The following is a 20,805-nucleotide window of genomic DNA, read 5'->3' as shown; positions in this document are numbered from 1 at the left end:
ATCTTAGGGGGCACTCTATCTCATCTTTTTTCCTTGAAGGACACCCCAGAGTGCACTGCATATTTTTTCCCTAAAAGACATCCAATAGGGTACTGCATCTTTTTTTCTTCACTGATGGACAACCTAAAGGGCAATGCATGTAATTTCTTCACTGGAAGGACACCCGAGAGTGCATCTCGTTTTTTTCACTGGAGGGACACCCAAGAGAGCACTGCATCTCCTTTCTTGACTGACGAACACCCTACAGGGCATTGCAACTAGTTTTCTTTACTGTAGGACACCTTGTAGGGCACTGCATCTAATTTCTTCACTGATAGACACCATATAGGGCACTGAATCTTGTTTTCTTCAAGAAAGGGAAACCCTGTAAGTATTTTGTATTTTTGAAATGGTTAAATGATTATGTAGATGAGAAATTTCAACAAACATTTCATAAGCATCACCTGAATTGTGACAGATGTCAAAGAATGATCAGATCAGTTACGACATCAGGGGGAATTATCATTTAATAATAACAACAATGTATTACCTGATTAATTCTGTACATTCAGACATACATGAGCGATCATAATATCTACACAGATTATTTAATATATAAACTATGTGTCACCAGTTAAACCACACCAGTTACTGTACAGTACAGTGTGGTTCAACAGTGTGTAAGACTCTTCTACTGTCCAACAAAAAGGCAGGAAACACAACACAGATGGTCATCATGAAGCTGCAGGGAGGAAAACAACAAAAACAGGGTATAAAGTAAAGACGCACGCACACACACACACTCACACACACACACACACACACACACACACAGCAGGTGGCCTCCTCAGAAGTTTTCTTTGTAGAAGTTGAAGCCGAAGTGTTCACACTGAGCTTTGATGACTTTAGCCAGAGCTGGAGAGCCACAGTAAAACACGTGGACTTTCCCTTTATTCTCCTCCGACACCTTCTGAAACACCTGACACACACACACACACACACACACACACACACAAACACACACACACACACATCAGTTAAGAATGGTGCACTGGAGAAAATATCACCAAAGGGCTTCAAATATTGTATTTAGTATTTAGTTACAAAATAAAACATCTGTTTAACCCTTAGAGACCCACATTGACCCTTTTTTTGGTCTTTTTCAGGGGGAGACAGCAGGTCAAAACTAGACGTCACATTGAAGTGGTGTACATCACCTGAAAGCTAGGACCTGAATATGAAGTTGAGATGCAGCTCAGCACTGTTTGTCAAGATGTTGTAGTCATAAATCTGGAATAAACACTGTATTTTGGTCAGGCGCCTATTCAAACTCTGAAAGTTTAGAGTGTATAAAGGTTTGATACCATTTGTTACACAGATTTGGTCCAAAATTTCAAGAATGAATAAAAAATATTCAAAAATCCCTCCAGAATCCCACATAAAGACACCAAGACCTCAAGGAACACTAGATAAAAATCCATACTGTGATTTGGTTTCAGAAAAGCAAGCACTTGTGTTGTTTTGCCTGCTGAGAAACCACCCTGTTGTCAAAATACTGTGGAAAACCATCCATCCTCTAAATGCTCTAGGTTGGTGATTGTAAAGGTCCAAATGGAGCATAATGTTGAAGCATTTGTAGCTCTTAAACGTAGCCTGCCGCAGCGTCTTGAAGACGGTAATATCACCTCAGGCTTCCAGTTGTCAGTTGGGTCTCTTAGGGTTAAGAAATGTACATAATCAATTTTGTCATTTATCAAGCAAAATTATAAGTTTCAAGTTTTCAGATTTTATCATTTTCTGCTTTTTTTTGTTTAATATCTCAGTAATCTGGATCTGAAGACGTCACAGTTACCCTTTTTCGACCAAAGCCGGTTCCTGTCCGGTTTGGAGCCGGTACTGGTGTGGGTCGCAGTTGGTTCACTTGCGAACCAGATCTGAACCTGTTTGCTTTTCCACAGGCACTAGAGCCACGTCATTACGTCACTGTTAATGTCTGTATATGTCTCTGCCCTCTCGGTAAGTATAATAACAACAGCAGACTACATGTCACTGCAACACATCTGTGCTCCTCATCTTGATCACTATGGACGGCAAATACATTCTTATTAACACTGAACATAAAATATTAATGTTGGAATTTGTTGTATGCTAACTTTAGCACGCTAGCTTGCCCTTATCAATCACATTGCAGTTAAACAAATCAAATAAATGAATGATACAGCTTTTAGTTGGTCTCTCTCAATGGCACCAAGTTGGTCTTGGTCTTGCTAGCCCACTAACGTTAGCATGCTAGCGATCGCCGGCTAACGTTAGCACACTAGCTTGTCCGTATCAATCACACTGGAGTTAAACAAATTGAATAAATGAATGATGTACGTTTTAGTTTGTCTCTCTCAAAAGAACCAAGTTGGTCTTGTTGATCAGGTAACCCCGCGCCCAGGCCCTGACGTAAGCAGTTTGTGGTTCAAGACCAGCAGAGAGTTAGTGCCGCTCTGGAACCAGGTTTCCAGGCCAAAGAACAGTTTGCAATTGGGCACCGGCCGCAACCGGCTCTGGTCGAAAAGCCCTACATGTGTTATTAACAAAATTTATCAATAAATGAAAGAATCGATGTCTTAAACAATAATGGAAATCATTATTAACATCAGCTGTGATTGTGGTGCTCTCCTGTTTAATTATGTTGAACACATTAATTGTCACCAAGTGACCTCACCTTCCCCCACTCAGGGCGTCCAGGTTGGGTTCTGGTCCTCAGTCCCGTGATGGAGTCCTTCTTCTCCTTCTTGGCCAGCAGGTCGAGCGCCATCTGCAGACCGATTGCCTTCATGTCGTTCTTACTGAGCGCTGACGTCATGTACATGTGCATCTGCAGGAACCGACCTGACAGAAAAAACAGTAATATAATCTTGATCATCCTGAATATCTCTTGATGTGGTGTTTGTTATGTGTCAATTTAAAAAAAAACACACACACACACACCGAAGAGTTAGGAATTAGCTGTTTTTATTCTTTTCTTCAACAATATCCACTACAACATAAAATCACACCAAATTTATTATGTACATCTGATATAGTTTTAGAATTAAATGATTCAAACTTCCCTTTAGTTATTGTCTCCACGGTGATGCATAATAATTTAACAACAGTAAACAAATCAACAGGGATCACATTTTATCTGCTGTTTCAACACAGAAACTTTTAAGATACAGGTATAATTAATTATCTGATTGTAAACAAAAAATCCCAACAAACTCCATTTGAAGCTGCTGTCAATCACAAATTGATTTTTGTCAGTTGTACTGTTTGTACAAACTCTAAACCCGACCAACCCGCCAGAAATAATAAATACATTTTCTTCAAAGGATAAAAAGATAAGATAAAAAATATGGTGTTTATCATAGAAAGAAACTGTGAAAACAGGTATTATCACCAGAGTTTAAATGAAGTTTAAAATTGTGATATTTCTGTCAAAATACCTCTATTATAGTTAGTTGCACTAACCAAATCCTGTTAAAAACATTTAATCATTATAACTATGTTATTCTGCACAAAATACATGTTTGAGTTCTTCTTTCCAGCCATGATTGTGCCTTTCGATAGAGCTGTGGGATTTTTTAAATAGATTTTATATACATTGAAGTGAAAAAACTGCCCTGAAACTGCTCGCTGGGGTTCGGGGGTTTAAACACCTAAACTCACTTCTAAACCTCTATTTGTTGTTAAACTTTAGGTGTCAGCTTCAGCACCATGATTATCACCATTATCATCAACATTACCATGATGCTTATCATCATCATCACCACCACCATCATGTGTTTCTGCTGCTCTAAAGCCACCGAGATGTTCACTGGTAAAATCTTCAACGGGTGACGACATTGAGTCCTTATATATGGAAACATCCTCTCTGTGAAAGTGTGTGTGAAGGTGTGTATGTGTGTGTTAGTGTCAGCATCAGAGAATGACAGCTTTCCTCTGTTCCAGTCCAGATTCACTCGGATCCTCTGGAACTTCTGCATTTTAAGTTCATTGCGGGGATATGATGGTGAAAATGCTGTATAATCATCCAAATAGAACCATAATTTCCATAATCCAGACCATACGTCTCCTGACCTATAAGCAGACTCTGCTAACACACCCAGGGACCACTCTGTACTGTCTCCAACCTCGACGTCCCAGCTGTGAGTCCCTGAGTTAAAGCCCTCAGAGCCCAGGACAGTGTAGTCCTCAAGAATCCTCTTTTTATTCATAGGAGGCTCCTGTGTCGGTCCTGCTCTCAGACTGGTCAGATCTGCAGACAGGATGAGTCCGGTGTATACAGTGTTTGGGTCCAGAATGACAGGAGTGTAGGAGACCATGTTCTTCATCTTGTTCCAGATGTTGAAGGTCAGGTTGCCCAGGTGTTTGGCTTTGTCTATCAGCAGAGCTCCTGAGGGCAACGGTGGATACTCCGGCAGGGGGCGCTGCTGGACTCTTTCCACTGCAGCCTTGTAGTTCTGCAGGAATGAGACGTGTTCAGCTCTTAGCTCGTCCTCTGTGGCTCTGACTGTGTCTGAAAGAGCTGCTATCTCTCTGTTCAGAGCCTCCATCTCCTCCTTTATAATCTGACTCTTCTGCTCCTCTTCCTCCCTCAGTGCAGCCATACTGGCCTCCTCTTCATCTTCTAGAAACTGGTGAAGCTTCTTAAACTGCTCCTTAATCTGTGTCTCTGTGTGTCGAGCCTGGACCTGAAGGTGTTTTGCTGTTTCATCAAATATCACTTTACATTCTTCAAAACCCTTTAACTTCTTCTTTAAAGGCTCTAGAGCTTCCTGAAGTTCCTTCTTGTGCTGTTGTGCAGCTTCATCGATGGGTCTGAATCTGTGGTTGGTGTGTTTTTCTGAATCTCTGCAAACGAGACACACTGGCTGCTGATGGTCCACACAGAAGAGTTTGAGTTTCTCAGAGTGCAGACTGCAGAGAGGCTCTGAAGGTCTCTGATCTCTCTCCTGTAAGAAACTCTCACACAGGTTCTTTAACGCCAGGTTTAAAGGTGGTTTTGCCTTTGAAGTGCTCTTACAAACTGGGCACTCACGTGCTTGTTTCTCCTTCCACCAGTTCTGCAGACATTCTCTACAGAAGCTGTGGGTACATGACAGGATGACAGGCTCTTTAAAGATCTCGTGGCAGACAGAACAGCAGAGATCGTCCTCTAATCTGGAAGCCATTTTGTCCCTGAGCGAAGCAGAAAACACAGCAGACACGGGGCTCAGCCACTCCCTGTTCCCTGATAAAGTTACTTTCCTTTTCAAGTCTTTGTTCTTGTCTCTCGGTCAGTTTGTAGATTCAGCAGTTGGTTGAAGTTGTAGTGCTCCACTGTTTCCTCCTGCAGCTGTGGAAGTGGAATAAGCAGTTTTGTTTGGAAGGTGAATCTTATCGTCTGTCTCTCAGTGTGTGTGTGTGTGTGTGTGTGTGTGTTTCGCCTTCGTGAGCCAAAAAAACAACCTGTTTCCTGGTTCAACGCAGGTAATGGGCGGAGCATTCCTGGTGAACAAACATGAACTTTACCACTTCAAGCTTTCTCCTGTGTACCAGAAATAATCTAAAAATAAATTATATCAAATAATCTTTGCATGCAAACTAAAATCACCATTCTTTTTTTTATTTACATTTTCAACAGATTACTGTTGCCATCACAACAACAACAATAACAACAAAATCACAGTGAGGAATGAAGACACAGGAGTGCTTTGCATGATTGTATGAGTTGCAGATATGTGTGCTTAAAACAAAACAGCCGGTCATTACACGGAATAAGAAAGTGTAAATCAACAACCAACTTTAGGTTACAGATGTAACCCCAGTTCTGTGAGTATAGGAGTTACTCACTATGGGGTACGCCCACAACTGTACGTAAACATGGAAACAGACATCAGAATCCCTTTAAAGTGAAGCCAAAACATTTGCTGCAGTATAGGCCTTAAACTCAAAAATCAAAATACACGCCAATACATTTTCCTATTTTAGGTCGTTCTTATCACGCTGATGTTTGTTCAGGTTTGCATCTAGTGTTTTTCAAACCCACTTTAAATCATCATGCAAATTTCTGTACTACAGTAAAGTTTGCTGTGATAATTTTAAACTTCAAAAGATATTTATTTATCATTTTCTGTTATTTTTTTCCTCTTTTTTTGCAGCCTTTAGTCCTCCTTCTGTGGTTGTTTTTTAATTGTAGACTCATTTTGAAAACACAAGGTTTATAAACATGTTGTACAATTTTCTCAATAAAGTTGTTAATAAGATAATTTGCTGCCCCAACGGCTTAATTTAGCTGCTGGCTAGTTAGCGAGGTAGCTCCATGCTTCATGCTACACTGGTAACACAAAATGGACCGAGTGATTGAGTTGTGACTCTTCCGGTGAAGCAGTAAGCTTTTCTCATGCAGTGAACAGAGGATAAGTGGAAGATTTTTCATTTTACTGAAGCTCGCTAACTAGTGATAATCAGCTCTGGGGGTGCTGGAGCTAGCTGGCGACCAGAGTTAGCGGATATCAGTAAAGTGTTGTAACGCCATGGAGCGAGGCGGAGGGACAGTTAATGTCAGACCCAGCGCTGCAACTGCCACCAGCCCTATGTTCATCTCATTTCCTTTAACCAGTGTAGAATGAAAGGACAGTGCTAGCTTGCTAACAAGCATCAGCATCCAATGAGCGTACGTTCCTGCGGATGACGTTTAGTCATGATAAGGAATACGAGCCAATCACAGCACAGTAAAGGGTTTCATTAACGGAAGTGGTTTTAGCAAACTGGGTTGGAAAAACGATGCTTCAGGTGTTCATTTTTATGATCAGTTTGGTTTTAATTAGTGATTTGATTCTATAAAACAGGGATGTGATGTCATGATTGACTGCTGTAACGGATTCCTAAACAAGATGGAGCCTGTATCTGGGATAGTTTTGCTTAATTTTTTTTTTTTACAGTGGGAGGAAGTGGAGACATGTTGTCCATTTAGTATACAGACTGTGGGAAGGCCCCTCTGACAGTCAAATACCTTTACATCAGCCCCATTAGCTGGCAGTCATGAAGACCACATCAAGAAGACTGTAGTGTCCAGTGGGTTCCATCAGCCCACTCAGTATGTGGAGATTTGACAGTGCCATGGTAAGGGTGAGCAAGTCTATGTAAAACTTTAGCCAAAGCAGCAGTTTAGCTAGCTAGTCACTCTGACTAACTTGAAATCAGGCTCAGCTAATGCTAGTGAGGGGGCTAGCTTTGCTAATGTGCTAAGTGTTGCTGTTTATTACAAAATAAAAACTGTTTCATGCTGAAAAGGAGCAGTGCACTGAAGACTTTTACTTCCTGTTTAGGGCTCTACTTACTTTAATGTAAATAGAGCGATTTAATCTTACAGCTCTTCTAGACTTTCCAAATGTTATTGGACCAAATGGATCAAATTCTGACAATGAAACAAGTCATTTGGCCCAACGGCATCACGTGATGGAGCCGGAAACTGGAATTTCACCAATTCACCAATATGTCTGAACAGCATCAACACCCAGCGCTCTTCCTGTGGGAATTGGTCAGAGCGGATCATTCCTCTTTTCTTCTGTTGTTGCAACATGTAGCTAGCAACCCCCCTAATTTTATTTGCAAAGAGGACTTTCTACAACCTTAAGCATCACAGAACATTCAGGCTGATAAAGTTCTCTCAGATATCTGACTGAACTCAGTGCAACTTATACATATTTTATCTATATGTTGCGTTATACAAATAAATGTGTCTTTCCTACCTTCTGGCTCCTCATCAGCCTGGTCCATCTCAAGTTTGGTCAGTAAACTAACGAACCACTCAAACGACTTCTGGTCTCTGTTGATCCAGATGAAGTCGACCTGCAGGGTCCAGAACAGACTCGAGTCCACCATCGTTCACCTCAAACATCATTTCATTAAACTGCAACACGACATGTGCAGAAAAACATAACTGATAATCACACCTCAGTGGTGTTTTCTCACCTTCCGTAACTTCATCTCGCTGTCTTTGATGTTTTCACACCAGGAGTAGTTACAGCTGGGACAGTTCTGCTTCCTCATGCGGTATCTGTAGAACACACACACATCATCATGTTGGAAAATATGAAGCTATTTTTAGCAGTGACTATTCTGCAACCACACCGAGCAAAGAACTGCTGCACTCCACCAAGAACCAACTCTTCAGCTTTTCCTTTGCCTTACTTCACAATCCTTCCCATTTATGGACTGGTAATGTACTGGACATAGATTAAGAAAGCAACAAGCAAAAGGCTGAGCACAAGATTTTATCAATGATTTGTAGTAAAAAGTAAATAAATAAAATAAGCAATAAAAAATAATCTAATCTTTTAGATTAGACATTGTGTGTTTAGTTTTGCTTTACTTTGCTTTTTATGAATAAATACTTTTTGGAGCATACATGCTGTCCATTTAATGTTGGACATGTATGAGTGATATGCCAAACTCTTCTATAAAAAGAACTCCAAATTCTTTCAACCATTGCTAAATATCAATATGGTAATTTGATTATAATTATTAAGTTAATTATAAATCTGAGTTACAAATTGATAGTTTAGTAATTTTGAGACTGATTTAGTTGAATTGGCTACATTTTCTCTGTTTTACAGAGTGGTGCCCCATCTCAAAGTGACTTAGTATAAATCAAGTCAAATCATTTAATATAATTAATGATATTTATTATAATTATCAATAATTCTGATATACATCTAAACACACTTTTGAACAGTGAAACCCACACAAGTGACGTTCAGGTACGAGGCATATGTAAAATAAATGTCTGATCTTTTCAACATACAAGTAAACAATTGTCTGAAAAAAGAACAAAAAAAGTGAAATAAAGTTTAAATAAGAAGAAAAAACTAGTTTGTAGGATGGAACCAGATTCACTGAATATTATCTCACCGGTACATGATGCTCTGCAGGATGGAGGCGAAAGGCGTGATCCCGATCCCGGCCCCGATCAGGACTGCATGCTCAGAGGCAAAGATCTGTCTCGTCGGAGTCCCGTACGGTCCATCTACATAACACTAACACACAACACACACACTCACTCACACCAACATGGAACTGGTTCTGATCCAGTTCATGCACCTAAATGTGAACTGTACGGAGCATTTCCACCATTTGTTTTCCTGATGTGGCTCCAGAAAATAGATTATATTAATATTCTGATGATCGATGCTTGTAGAAAAACAGTGTTTATATATATATATATATGCAAATATATAAATGCAACAAAAATTAAGTGGATTGGTTATATCCGTGAGCTCGTATAAAAATATTGTTCAGTATTTCAGTCAGTTATGGTGTATTTCTATTTGTGTACTGATGATAAAAGAGGTATTTTCTCACCTTGATGTTGCAGAACCTGTGATTCTCTCCAAACTTGGCAGAAACCTGCAGGTTCAAAATGAAGTTTAAATGAAGTTTGATTCTAAATGACTGCGATATTTGTGAATATTCTGAAGTCACATGTCGGGACCTCTCTGATTGGAGGAGCCTCTCCTCTCTCCGCCGGCTCGAGTCCATCTGGAAGCGGCTTGGCTGGGGTCTGAGGGGGGGGCGGGGCCGCATCGGCCCGGGAGCCGTTCTGACGATACATCATCAGCTCGATGGCGTCGTCCTCGTTAGAAGCTACGTCTCTGTTACGATATGTCGCGCTGAACAACTCCTCCTGTGAAGAGGAGGAAGATGATGACTTACAGCCTGACAGTGTGTGTGTGTGTGTGTGTGTGTGTGTGTGTGTGTGCGTGTGTGTGTGTGTGTTGAACCTGGGACTTCAGCAGCTGTCTCCGGGTCCTCAGGCTGGCGGCGAGTCTCTTGGGACTCACCACCTCACTATCCGGCTCTCTGAAGTACTCATACAGGCGGTTGGTCCACTGACCCATCGAGCGGATATGAAGCCACAGAGTGTCTGCAGGTCAAAGGTCACGGTTATTTTAAAGTGTTACATGTTGATTTATCTCTCTCCTGCACAACAGGCTGAATCCAAACATGAACAAGGACCACAAACAGCATTTCTTGCTCTGAGAGTCAACACTGAGATTTGTACACATCTAAATTGCTATAAATTCTTGGATGTGTGCTGAGTGAAGTCTGGTGGAGTTTGCACCCCAAACAGACTCTCTGGAGGTCTGCTGAAAGTCCATTTGAGGCTCTTTGTGGACATCGGCCTGCTGCACCTATCAGACTTCAAAAGTCTGCAAATGTGGTGAAATGCAAAATTACGATTTTCTTAGTTTGAAAAAGCACATCTTCTTTCTTTTTTCTGTCTTCATCATTGAACAAGTCATGTGGGTCATGTCACATGAGAGTTTTGTTTTAGTGTAGCAAGAAGCTTTTTGTCCCCTGAATAGAATAATAATTTTATTTGAAGCACTGGTGATTCTTTTGATTGTAAAACATTTAAAGCAACTACAAAGAACCTTTTACTGGTTATTAAACCATCTGTATTTAACACTGAAGCCTCTTTGTGACCTGCAGAAGCAAACAAGATCATCAGCGAGAATATTGGCTGTTTATATAAAGTCGTATTCCAACTAAATCTGATGAAATCCTGCAGGTTCTCCAGATCCCCAGCAGGGCTGCAGTTGGAGCAGGGGACATGGGAGACCCAGAACCAGGACTGAGTTAGGAAGACTGTCAGTCCCTGCTGCAGTAAAATTAGAGGTTTTCTAAAGGAACCACTGCTGCTAGTTTCTTACAGCTGTTTTAAAGATTTTTACTTCAGCATTAGTTTAACCCTCCTCTTATGTTGCGGGTCAAATTGACCCATTTCAAAGTTACTTTTTTTTTAATAGTTCAAATTATTAAAAAAAAAAAAATGTTTTAATAAAATAAAATTTAAAAAAAATCAATGTCCTGTAAAACCATTGTATTTTATATGTAGGTCTTTCCAATATATCATTTAAAAAAAGTTTTAACATGCATTTTTTTAATGAAAAACGAGTGAATTATCCTCACTGAACCATGATCTGTGAGGGGTAAAGAACACCATTGCACGAAATATTGATTGAAACGGTTAGTAATGGAGTTATTATTGAAATATAAACAATGTTTATTGAGATTTTTTTAGTTTCTGATACTTTTAGATAATTAAAAATGCCCTGGGTTATTGCTGTTGCTGAAAAAAACAAACACAACAGGAGGGTTAAAGTTTAGTGCTCCCCAATAACAACTTTTTAAAGTTTATTTCCAACATGACATTATTATATTATAGTCGGTGCAGTCCGTTTAAAACGAAAATTATAATAAAAAAGTGAAGGTGAGGATCACCTGACTGCTCAGGAGCGCTGCTGATGGTGAACGGGTGCCACTCGTACTTGGCGATCACGGGGATGTTGATGTAGAGGTAATCTCCAGGTTTGAAATGGAAGAACTGTGGACGTTTGATCACCAGGTGAGTCACCTGCACACAGACACACAAACAGGAACAGTCAGACTTTATGCTGTTATTAATTCAACATACATTACATATAGAAAATTATCATGGTGATAGAACAAACTGAAATATCAACCTGATGATAAATGAAATGCAATGAATCAAACTGTCAGACATCGGTAATATTTCAAATGTCAGCAAACTTTTGTATTATGCTGATCAATAGCCAAGAAAATGCCACACACATCTGGTGAATTCACCTGTGAATTTAGACTGGGTTTTTTTCAGATGTGGATATCAAAAACTCAATATTTAACTTTCTGCAGCTAGGGATGTCTTAAAAAAACAACCACAGAGCTCTCCTCCTTGAGGGGCTGTGAGCTGAGCTGCTGCTAACATTTGCTCAGCTTGTTTCTCTGAGAACTTTCATCCGGTTCAGATATAGAGTTAAAAACCACAAGATCTAAAAAGTAGATCATAAAACTGAACCTTCAAACTGGATAAAAAGTCAGTTAATGAAGCTTCTGACTTACAAACACAACACTGACACAAGACCAGAGGAAACACCTTACCCTCATTAAAATTAAAGATTACTCTTGTTTATTGGAAACATTTAGGAGAACATAAGAACTCAGTTCAACAGCATTTTAATGTAGAAATGTTTCATTTTATACCGTTAAACTGAGGACATGTGTCTCCAAACACAAGTTACACAGGGACAGTGCTTCTGAAGAAATTATAATTATTTTAAAACATCTGCACATCAGTTGACTCCAAGAGCAGTAACCATCATATATGAATTCCTCATTGGTTACTGAACTATTAATAATTTAATATGTGGTGGCCTCTTAGTCACTTGTTACTTTTAACTGCTAAAAAGCGCTGATGCCTATTTAAAATTGACATTAGAATCAATAAGTCAAATCCACATTGAAGAATGATGATATTTAACACAGCAAGCTATTTAATAAAAAGTATATATACAGTTCTGCGCAGAATTGTTCTGATAGTAAAAACAATCATGACATAGCAGTAAAGGAGGAAAAAATGAGCCCCCAAAGAGAAGAGCGCTATGCACCTCTCCCTTTTTTTCCCCCAAACAATTTTTTCTCCACTTCACATCATCCCCTGAAACTCCCATCACATTTCCAGCAATGTGATTTCGGCCACGTCTTCAGATTTTGCACAAGAGATTGCAAGAACAAGATTGCACTGCCAAAGAGCATGAAGAAAACTACGCTTTCTATACCTCAACTAGGGGCCAAGAGCAAGTAATTACCCTTCTGGAATTTTTTTAAAGCTCCTGATTAAACACGAAAGTGACATAACTTTCCTCTACACAATATCCACATTAAATCTATGTGTGATATGTTTTTAACCACGACAAATACATTTCTGGAGGACATTTAAAAAAGGGAGACATCAGAGTGCCTGAGTTATGAGCTAATGTGTGCTGATTTTTTGTTGAGCACCTTGGACGGCAGCAGGTTGACCTCCACGATGTAAAGACCGCCCATACGAGACACAGCGATCCCCACGATCTTCTCCACCAGGAAGAGAACACCAGGAGCCACGAACCACTTCCAGAAGTTTGCACAGTGAACCATCAGCAGGGACCAGACCCACACATAGGACAGGTGAGACCAGTAGAACACCTGCACAAGGAAGAGAAAAAAAAAAGATAATTATATTCATTATTGTAATAACTGAGCACAGACAGCAGAGGGAGCCGATCACCCACCAACACACACACACACACACACACACACACATACACTAACACACACACACACACACACACACACACACACACACGCACACACACACACACACTGTATGTTGACTGGACTGAAATTTTATACGCAGTAACAGTAAGAGCAACACTGGTGATATGACAATAATAATATGGATATTCACTCACATTTTAACATAATGTGTTACAATTGCTGTAACAAACTCACAATTCAGCGAAACATTTGTAATGTTTTTCAATCTTTTTTATTCTTTTGAAAGATTTTAGATGATCTACTTTCTAAACAAAAAACAACAAAAAGACACCAAAACATCCACAAAGAGACACAACACAGCAACAAATAAACCAAAATAACCACAACAATGACAAAACAGCCACAAAGAGACACAAAAGAGCAACAAATAAACCTAAATAACCACAACAATGACAAAACAGCCACAAAGAGACACAAAACAGCAACAGATAAACCAAAACAACTTAGAAAATGACAAAACAGCCACAAAGAGACGCAAAAAGCAACAAATAAACCAAAAAAACTACACAAAGAAAGCAAAACACCCTTAAAGAGACACAAAACAGCAACAAATAAACCAAAATAACCACAACAATGACAAAACAGCCACAAAGAGACACAAAAAGCAACAAATTAACCAAAAAACTACACAAAGAAAGCAAAACAACCACAAAGACACAAAACAACACAAATAAACCAAAACAACTACAAAGAGACACAAACAGCAACAAATAAACAAAAACAACCACAAAGAGACACAAAACAGCATCAGCAAGCTGCAAAACAACAGCAGAGGCCAGCGAAGCTACAAAGAGACACAAAACAAATGCAAAGAGTCAAATTATGACCACAGAGAAACACAACACCACAACAAGAAGAAGAGGCTAAACAACTCTCTTGCTGTCTTGTTGTATTATTCAATCTGTGAGCCAGTGTCAGTTGTCAGACACACTCTGTCAACTGTCAGCTGTTACCTCGAAGTGTCCGCTACGTCGTACGAATGTGCTGGAGCAGAGCACCATGAGGCAGATCACCACCTGCAGGATGACCCCGGTCACCGACGCCGTCCCCTTCACCCAGCCGATCCCCGGCCGCGTGGTCAGCAGGTACTCCCACAGCTGGAACTCGCTGTGCTCCGACAGCTGCACTGAAACACACAACGAGACTCATCTCACCTGTGAAACAGAGCTCACACACACACTTCACTGCTCCCTGCTCACCAGTGGTAATTTATCTGTTTTGGTGGGTTTTCGTTTTTTCTGAGTTTTGTACCAAAGTTGAAGACGTGTGCGGTGGTGTGCAGCAGCGTGTAGCCGAGGATGGCGTAGCCAACGATCTGATGCAGCAGGATGTTCTGGTCCAGAGGTAACACCCGCACCACCCACGTCGCCCGGAGCCACGTCAAGAATCGACGCAGCATCAGCACCTGCAGGAAAACATTTCACAAAAAAATCACAACCTCAACTAAACACCCAGTTTATTCATCTAGTTTCCTGACTCTGGTCTCCTGTGTCCTGCCTCTTGTTTTTTTTCTCCAGCCTCCTGTGTTCCGTCTCCTGTCTCTGTCTCCTCTCTTTGTCTTTTGCCTCTTGTCTCCTGTCTCCTTCCTCCTCCTGCCTCGGGCCTGCTGTCTCCTGCCTCCCGTCTCTTGTCTCTGCCTCCCGTTTCCTGTCTCCTGACTTCTGTTTACTTGTCTCCAGCATCCTGTCTCTTTCCTCCTGCCTCCCATCTCTGCCTCATCTCTTTGTCTTTTGCCTTTTTTTTTCTCTTTGTCTTTCGTCTCCTTCCTCCTGCCTCTTGTCTACTGCCTATGGCCTCCTGTCTCTTGCCTCCTGTCTCTTGTTTCCTGCCTCTTGTCTCCCTCCTCCTGCCTTAGGCATCCTGTCTCCGCCTCCTCTCTCTGTCTTTTGCCTCCTGCCTCCTGCCTCTCGTCTCCCTGTGTCTCCTGGCGTACCATGATGAAGGTGCAGTTGAAGTTGAGACACTGTCCGCAGCCCTTGGCGACCATGTACCAGGCTCCTCCGTGTCGGTGCTGCAGCATGGCGCTGATGAAGAGCAGCAGGCTGAGGGCGGCGTAGAGACACAGGAAGAACAGCTTCCTGCTGTTGTTGTGCCAATAAGCTCGAGTGAGGTAACGAGGAGCGTGCCGCTTCTTCTGATCAACTTCTGGAGGCTTCAGCCAGTTTGCGGCACTAGAAAAAATATGCATACAATATTATAACATTTTATAATTTAGAATCCAAATTAAATAATCCGTAATCTAAATAAAGTAAAAATTATTATTAAGTTAGTAAATTATCTATAATAAGTTATATATATCCTTTGCAAATATATTGTTATTATTCTTATTATTGTTTAAAAAGATATTTTTTGTTATTTAAAATATATTTTTGGGATATTTTAAAGCTTTATTGATAGTTGAGAGATTCAGAGTGAAAGGGGAGACATTAATAGGGATAATGAATATTAATAGATAATAGGTATAATGAATAATATTAAATAACAGGAGATTTAAAAAAAATTAGGAATAACACTTAATAATAAATAAGGAATGATAAATATTAATGAATATGAAAAATAAATAATAAAAGTAATGAATAATAATAATTATGTAAATAATATTATTAATAATAAAAAATAATAGAAACAAAAATATAAATAACAGGAATAATAAATTATATGGATAGTAATGAATAATAATAATTATATGAATAATAGAAAAAATAATATAAAGAAAAATATAAAGAACGATAAATAACAGGAATAATAAATAATATTGATAATAATGAATGATAAATAACAAGATATAAGAAATAATAAACAATATGAATAATAAATAATTAATAATAGGAATAAAATTTATAGGAATAAATTATAATAAATAATAAATAAATAAATAATAAATAACAATATTAATGAACAACAGGAACAATAAATATTAACAGTAAAAATGTGTTGTTGGACCTGATGGTGAGGTTCTCCATCACCTCGGGGAAGTTCTCCAGCTCGGCTTTCAGCTCCTCGAAGGTGATGGAGCCGCTGTTGTCTTTGTCCGCTGACTCGAACAGCGCCAGCGTCAGGTCGTCCAGCTTCTCCTCCGGCAGAGAGATGGCGCTCTCACGCAGACACGACTTCAAAACCGTCCTCAGCTCGTCAGGATCAATCGAACCGCTGCCTGTAAGAACAGAATAGTTTTATAATACTAAGAGAAAATATCTTATTACACAAGCGGGAGGAAACTGGGACTGTGCTGGGGACTATTTTCAGTGGCGGATTAATCTAAATTTGTGTTGCAGTGACATTTCGTCACCATGTTAAAATAATCGCCTAACTCATTTTTTCAAGTTTTGCAGGAAACACAAAAAACTTCACCAAAAGTGTAACATATGACATCTATTGATCATTTCACTCTAAAGGGATGTAACAAAGGATGGCGATTGGCATAGAAATAACACTGTGTGTAAATTATGTAACTTTAGAGAAATAAATGACTTAGGCAATTTTTTTGAACATGCCTTTGTGACTTAAGCAAGATATGGTAACACTTTATTTTGAAGGTGTCTACATAAGAGTCACACAAGCCTGTCAGAAACATGACATGACAAGTATTATGAGCATTAATGTTACTTCAAAGTGTCATTAATGTTCATGACACATCCCATGTCATGTTTATGACACGCTCATGTCACTCTTATGTAGACACCTTAGAGTAAAGTGTTACCAATATTAGTGTCAACAATAAAACACTGATAAACTAAACTGATAACAAAACAATCTCCCTCTAGCTCTTCTTTGCTGGGTTCTTATCTGATGCCTGTGAATGTGGCAAATTGTCAAAGAAGTGATGATATTAAAGGGGTAAAATCACATGATCTGATCAACTGAGGATGTAGGCGATTTTACCATAGGTGGCCGGCGTCATGAGGAGATGATTTAGTAAAAAAAAAACATTTTTTGTGTGTGTGTGTGTGTGTGTGTGGCTCACTGACCGTCCACATCGTAGACCTGGAACAGGAACTTGAGTTTGTCCGTCTCGCTGCCGTGGATCAGCAGCTCGAGGGCCTCTAGCAGCTCATCCAGACTGATGGAGCTGCTGCCATCAGAGTCGAACAGAGCAAAGAAACGCTCGGCGAAGAACGACTGCCGAAAAAACACACACACACACACATACACACACACACACACACAAATGATATAACGCATGTTATAACAAACATCAGGATACATCCAGCTGACACAGCAAACATCAGCATGTCTCTGCTTCAGTTTGTGTTTCTCTTCAAAGTTCAAAGTAAGCAGTGAGGCAAACCAGGAAGTGCCTTAAGCTGCATTCTATCAAAAATTCCGACAGGGGGCGCTGACGGCGGCTGCAGAAGCATTTTGGTCCTATCTATCTCAATAAAAAATGAGAAAACTTTTCACTTGATTCATTACCTCAAAAAAAATCTCATGACGACACTATGGTTTCAATCACGAGTAAAAAATCTTCTTCAAGACAATCTGATGTTAATTGTGAAATTAATGGCCCCATTTGGAAGAAAAGGAGATAAAGAATCATATGATTTTGGGCGTGGCTACCTTTGATTGACAGGTCACTAACAAGGTGAGCCCTCGTCTGGACAGAAGAAAAGCAATGCGTATCCACGGCAAAATGGACTTTTAAACAGCTGTGAACTTGTTTGTTGTGTTTTCATCCAGTTTCATCTCATAACTTTGACCATTTCACACTGTATTTTCACTTAATGATATGATTATTTGAACATGTTGTTCATTTAAAATAAATAAATGTCTTGTTCAGCTTTTGGTTGTACTAATAGACACTCCAAGGAGTCGCTATTAATTTATTTTAGATAAGTAACATACGTTTTGTTACGTTGCTAGCCAACATGAACATCCCAGTTAATGCTAACATGAATTAGCAGCAACTTTGCAGCCAAATGCAGTCAGGTTGAGGTGTTGAGAGGCGTGTTGTCAGTGTCCTCCATGGTTCGAATATGGTCTGCTCCCCGTTTCCGAAAATAAGATGTAGACAAGGTTAAGTATTTTTACTGCTGATACTTGTGTACTACGAGTATGATTATAAAGCAGGTCTTGTACTTGTGATACTTCAGTACTCTCCCTGCAGTACAGGATGTGAGTACTTCTTCTCTGGTCACCTCTTTGACTTTGAGCGCCGTTTTGAACTCGTCGATGTCGATCTCTTTGTCGTCGCCGGCGATGCTCTCAAACTGTTTGGTGACCCACTCCAGCCAGCGGGCGTCGTCATCCTGACTCATGCTTCTGTCTCTGCTGCTGCTGGAGGACACACAACAACAACAACAACAACAACAACAACAACAACAACAACAACAACAACAACAGACAGACAACAAAGTTTGTTAAACTTCACAGTACTTCTTTAATATACAAACATGCTTACTGGATAAACAGAAAACATCTTTTGTTCTCACAGATTGTGATATCTTGAACGACACATTTTCCACCTGACTTTACCAGGTACTTGTACTTTACTTGGGTATTTTAATAACATTTATTTTACTTTATACTCAACTACATCTCAGTCAAATCCTGTACTTTTTTTTACTGCAACTACATTTGTCTGACAGCTTGCAGATTAAGAGATAAGGTCAATTATATTTGGTCTAAAAATATGGAACTACATGTTCTCATTTTGCCTCTTATATGTTATATTTGTAACCAACATTTAAAATTATTCACTGATTGTGTTCTGAAAGTAAAAAACAAACATACTTTTCAGAGTCAGATCATATAGGTGAGGTTGCGCTGAAAAAAATGACACCAACATGGCGTGGTAAACATTTTTTAAGTGGAATATACAGGCAGAATGAAAAGGAGTCAGAAACTGACTAAATAAACCCCCCAAAAAAGGGTTAACTCTGCAGTGTCTTCTGTCTTTAATCTGTTAATAATAAAAATGATAATGATAACAATAAAAATAATGATAATGATGAAAATAATTGAAAATAATAATGATAATGATAAAAAATAATAAAAATAATGATAAAATAATATTATAATGATAAAAATAATAATGATAATGATAAAAAATAAATAAATAAAAAAATGATAATGATAAAAAAATTATTATAAAAATAAGAATAGGAATAAGAAAAATGCTTATCATAATTATAATGATGATAATAATGATGGTGATAATGATGATAATAATAAAAATAATAATAATAATAATGCACTTGGCTCTAATGTCCGACCTTCATGAGCAGCTGGAGTCTCGTGGAAGCCCTGCTGTTTTATTATTATTATTAGGACGTTGCCTTGGCGATGTCAGCCACAGAGAAAGTATGCGCAAAAAAAACACAATATGGCTGAAAATCATCAGACAATAAACTGTCCCACATACTGTTTATCCACAACAACAACGACACCAGATTCTCCAGGTTTTGTTTAATATTGCACACATATTAATAATGCAAACAATTTGCTCAAAACAGTGGTCTTTTCTACATTTCTAAATCCTATTTGTGGTGAAAAAAACCCAAAAAGCATTATGTTTCTGTGCAATAGTTCAGGTGATTCTCTCCAGTTCAAGTGAACAAAACTGTTTAGCTGAAAGAATACGGTGGGAATAAACATGAGAGGAACAGCTCAGCTCATTGGGCTGCAACAAATAACAATTGTTGTTTCTATTTGTAAGTCTGCTATTTAAGATGCATTTCTTCACTAATTTGTTTAATAAAACAACAGCCACAGTAGGAAATGTTTACTAGAACTGCCACAAATATTCACTTTACTGAGATACAAAGAAAAGCAGAAACAATCTTACATTTAAGAAGCTGGAAATAATAAATATTTGACTCCTCTGCTTGAAGAAAACGATTTAAACAAAGTATTGATTGTTAAAATAGTTGAAGATATTTTATTCTATTTAATAATTTACAGGTGACAGCTAACAGTAAACCCAGTGAAGAGAGTTTTATCTACCTGCTGCAGTGAATCTTCGTGTCTTCGGCTGCTTAAATCCAGAGTGTCTGATGTTTCTGTTCCTCCTCCCGTCTGTCTGTCTGCCTGTCAGCTGGAGATGACACACGCTGACCTGCCGATCCTCTGTGGAAAAAGTGCAGTACGGCACCAGAACACAGTAGGATAATAAAAAGAACATACAGTCATGGAAAAAATTATTAGACCACCCTTGTTTTCTTCAATTTATTGTTCATTTTAATGTTTGGTACAACTAAAGCTACATTTGTTTGGGTAAATATAATGATAACAACAAAAATAGATCATAAGAGTTTAATTAAAGAGCCATTTTCCATGGTTTTCTTGATAATAACCAAAATCATCATCAAGAAAACCATGGAAAATGTCTAGATATCAGGTCTTAAATTAAACTCTTATGAGCTATTTTTGTTGTTATCATTATATTTATCCACACAAATGCACCTTTAGTTGTACCAGACATTAAAATGAACAAGAAACTGAAAAAACAATGTTCTAATACTTTTTTCCCCAAGACTGGATACATATATAAACCCAAAGGTACAACCTTACCCCAAATCCACAACTGTTCTTTCTCCCATAGTTTACCATGGTTGAAACGTTGTCTACAGTCTCCACTATCCGTTTTAATTCCCCCAACATTTGTCCTGGCTGATTCCTTTAAACCTAACCATA

At 39.0% G+C, this 20,805-nt stretch overlaps 2 protein-coding genes across 2 annotated transcripts; both read right to left on the bottom strand.

Moving 5' to 3' along the window:
- Positions 1 to 488: 488 nt before the first annotated feature.
- On the bottom strand, positions 489 to 20,301 carry nox5 (NADPH oxidase, EF-hand calcium binding domain 5). Its single transcript, XM_059334351.1, has 17 exons — positions 20,116 to 20,301; positions 18,309 to 18,444; positions 17,142 to 17,292; positions 16,117 to 16,327; positions 15,107 to 15,344; positions 14,425 to 14,578; positions 14,127 to 14,299; positions 12,859 to 13,041; positions 11,281 to 11,413; positions 9,777 to 9,919; positions 9,488 to 9,679; positions 9,358 to 9,402; positions 8,908 to 9,032; positions 7,969 to 8,053; positions 7,746 to 7,845; positions 2,693 to 2,859; positions 489 to 958 (listed from the first exon to the last, which is right to left on the bottom strand). The coding sequence occupies exons 2-17, from the start codon at positions 18,426 to 18,428 to the stop codon at positions 827 to 829; spliced, it is 2,352 nt and encodes a 783-aa protein (XP_059190334.1). The 5' UTR covers positions 18,429 to 18,444; positions 20,116 to 20,301; the 3' UTR covers positions 489 to 826.
- trim35-40 (tripartite motif containing 35-40) lies at positions 2,893 to 5,386 on the bottom strand. The gene has a single exon (XM_059334352.1). The coding sequence runs from the start codon at positions 5,181 to 5,183 to the stop codon at positions 3,699 to 3,701; it is 1,485 nt and encodes a 494-aa protein (XP_059190335.1). The 5' UTR covers positions 5,184 to 5,386; the 3' UTR covers positions 2,893 to 3,698.
- Positions 20,302 to 20,805: the final 504 nt, after the last annotated feature.

The sequence above is a fragment of the Centropristis striata genome, chromosome 6 (genome assembly GCF_030273125.1).
Source record: "Centropristis striata isolate RG_2023a ecotype Rhode Island chromosome 6, C.striata_1.0, whole genome shotgun sequence".
Classification (NCBI taxonomy): domain Eukaryota; kingdom Metazoa; phylum Chordata; class Actinopteri; order Perciformes; family Serranidae; genus Centropristis; species Centropristis striata.
Note: the sequence above shows the minus strand (reverse complement) of the source record. Positions and strands in the feature narration are given on the sequence as shown.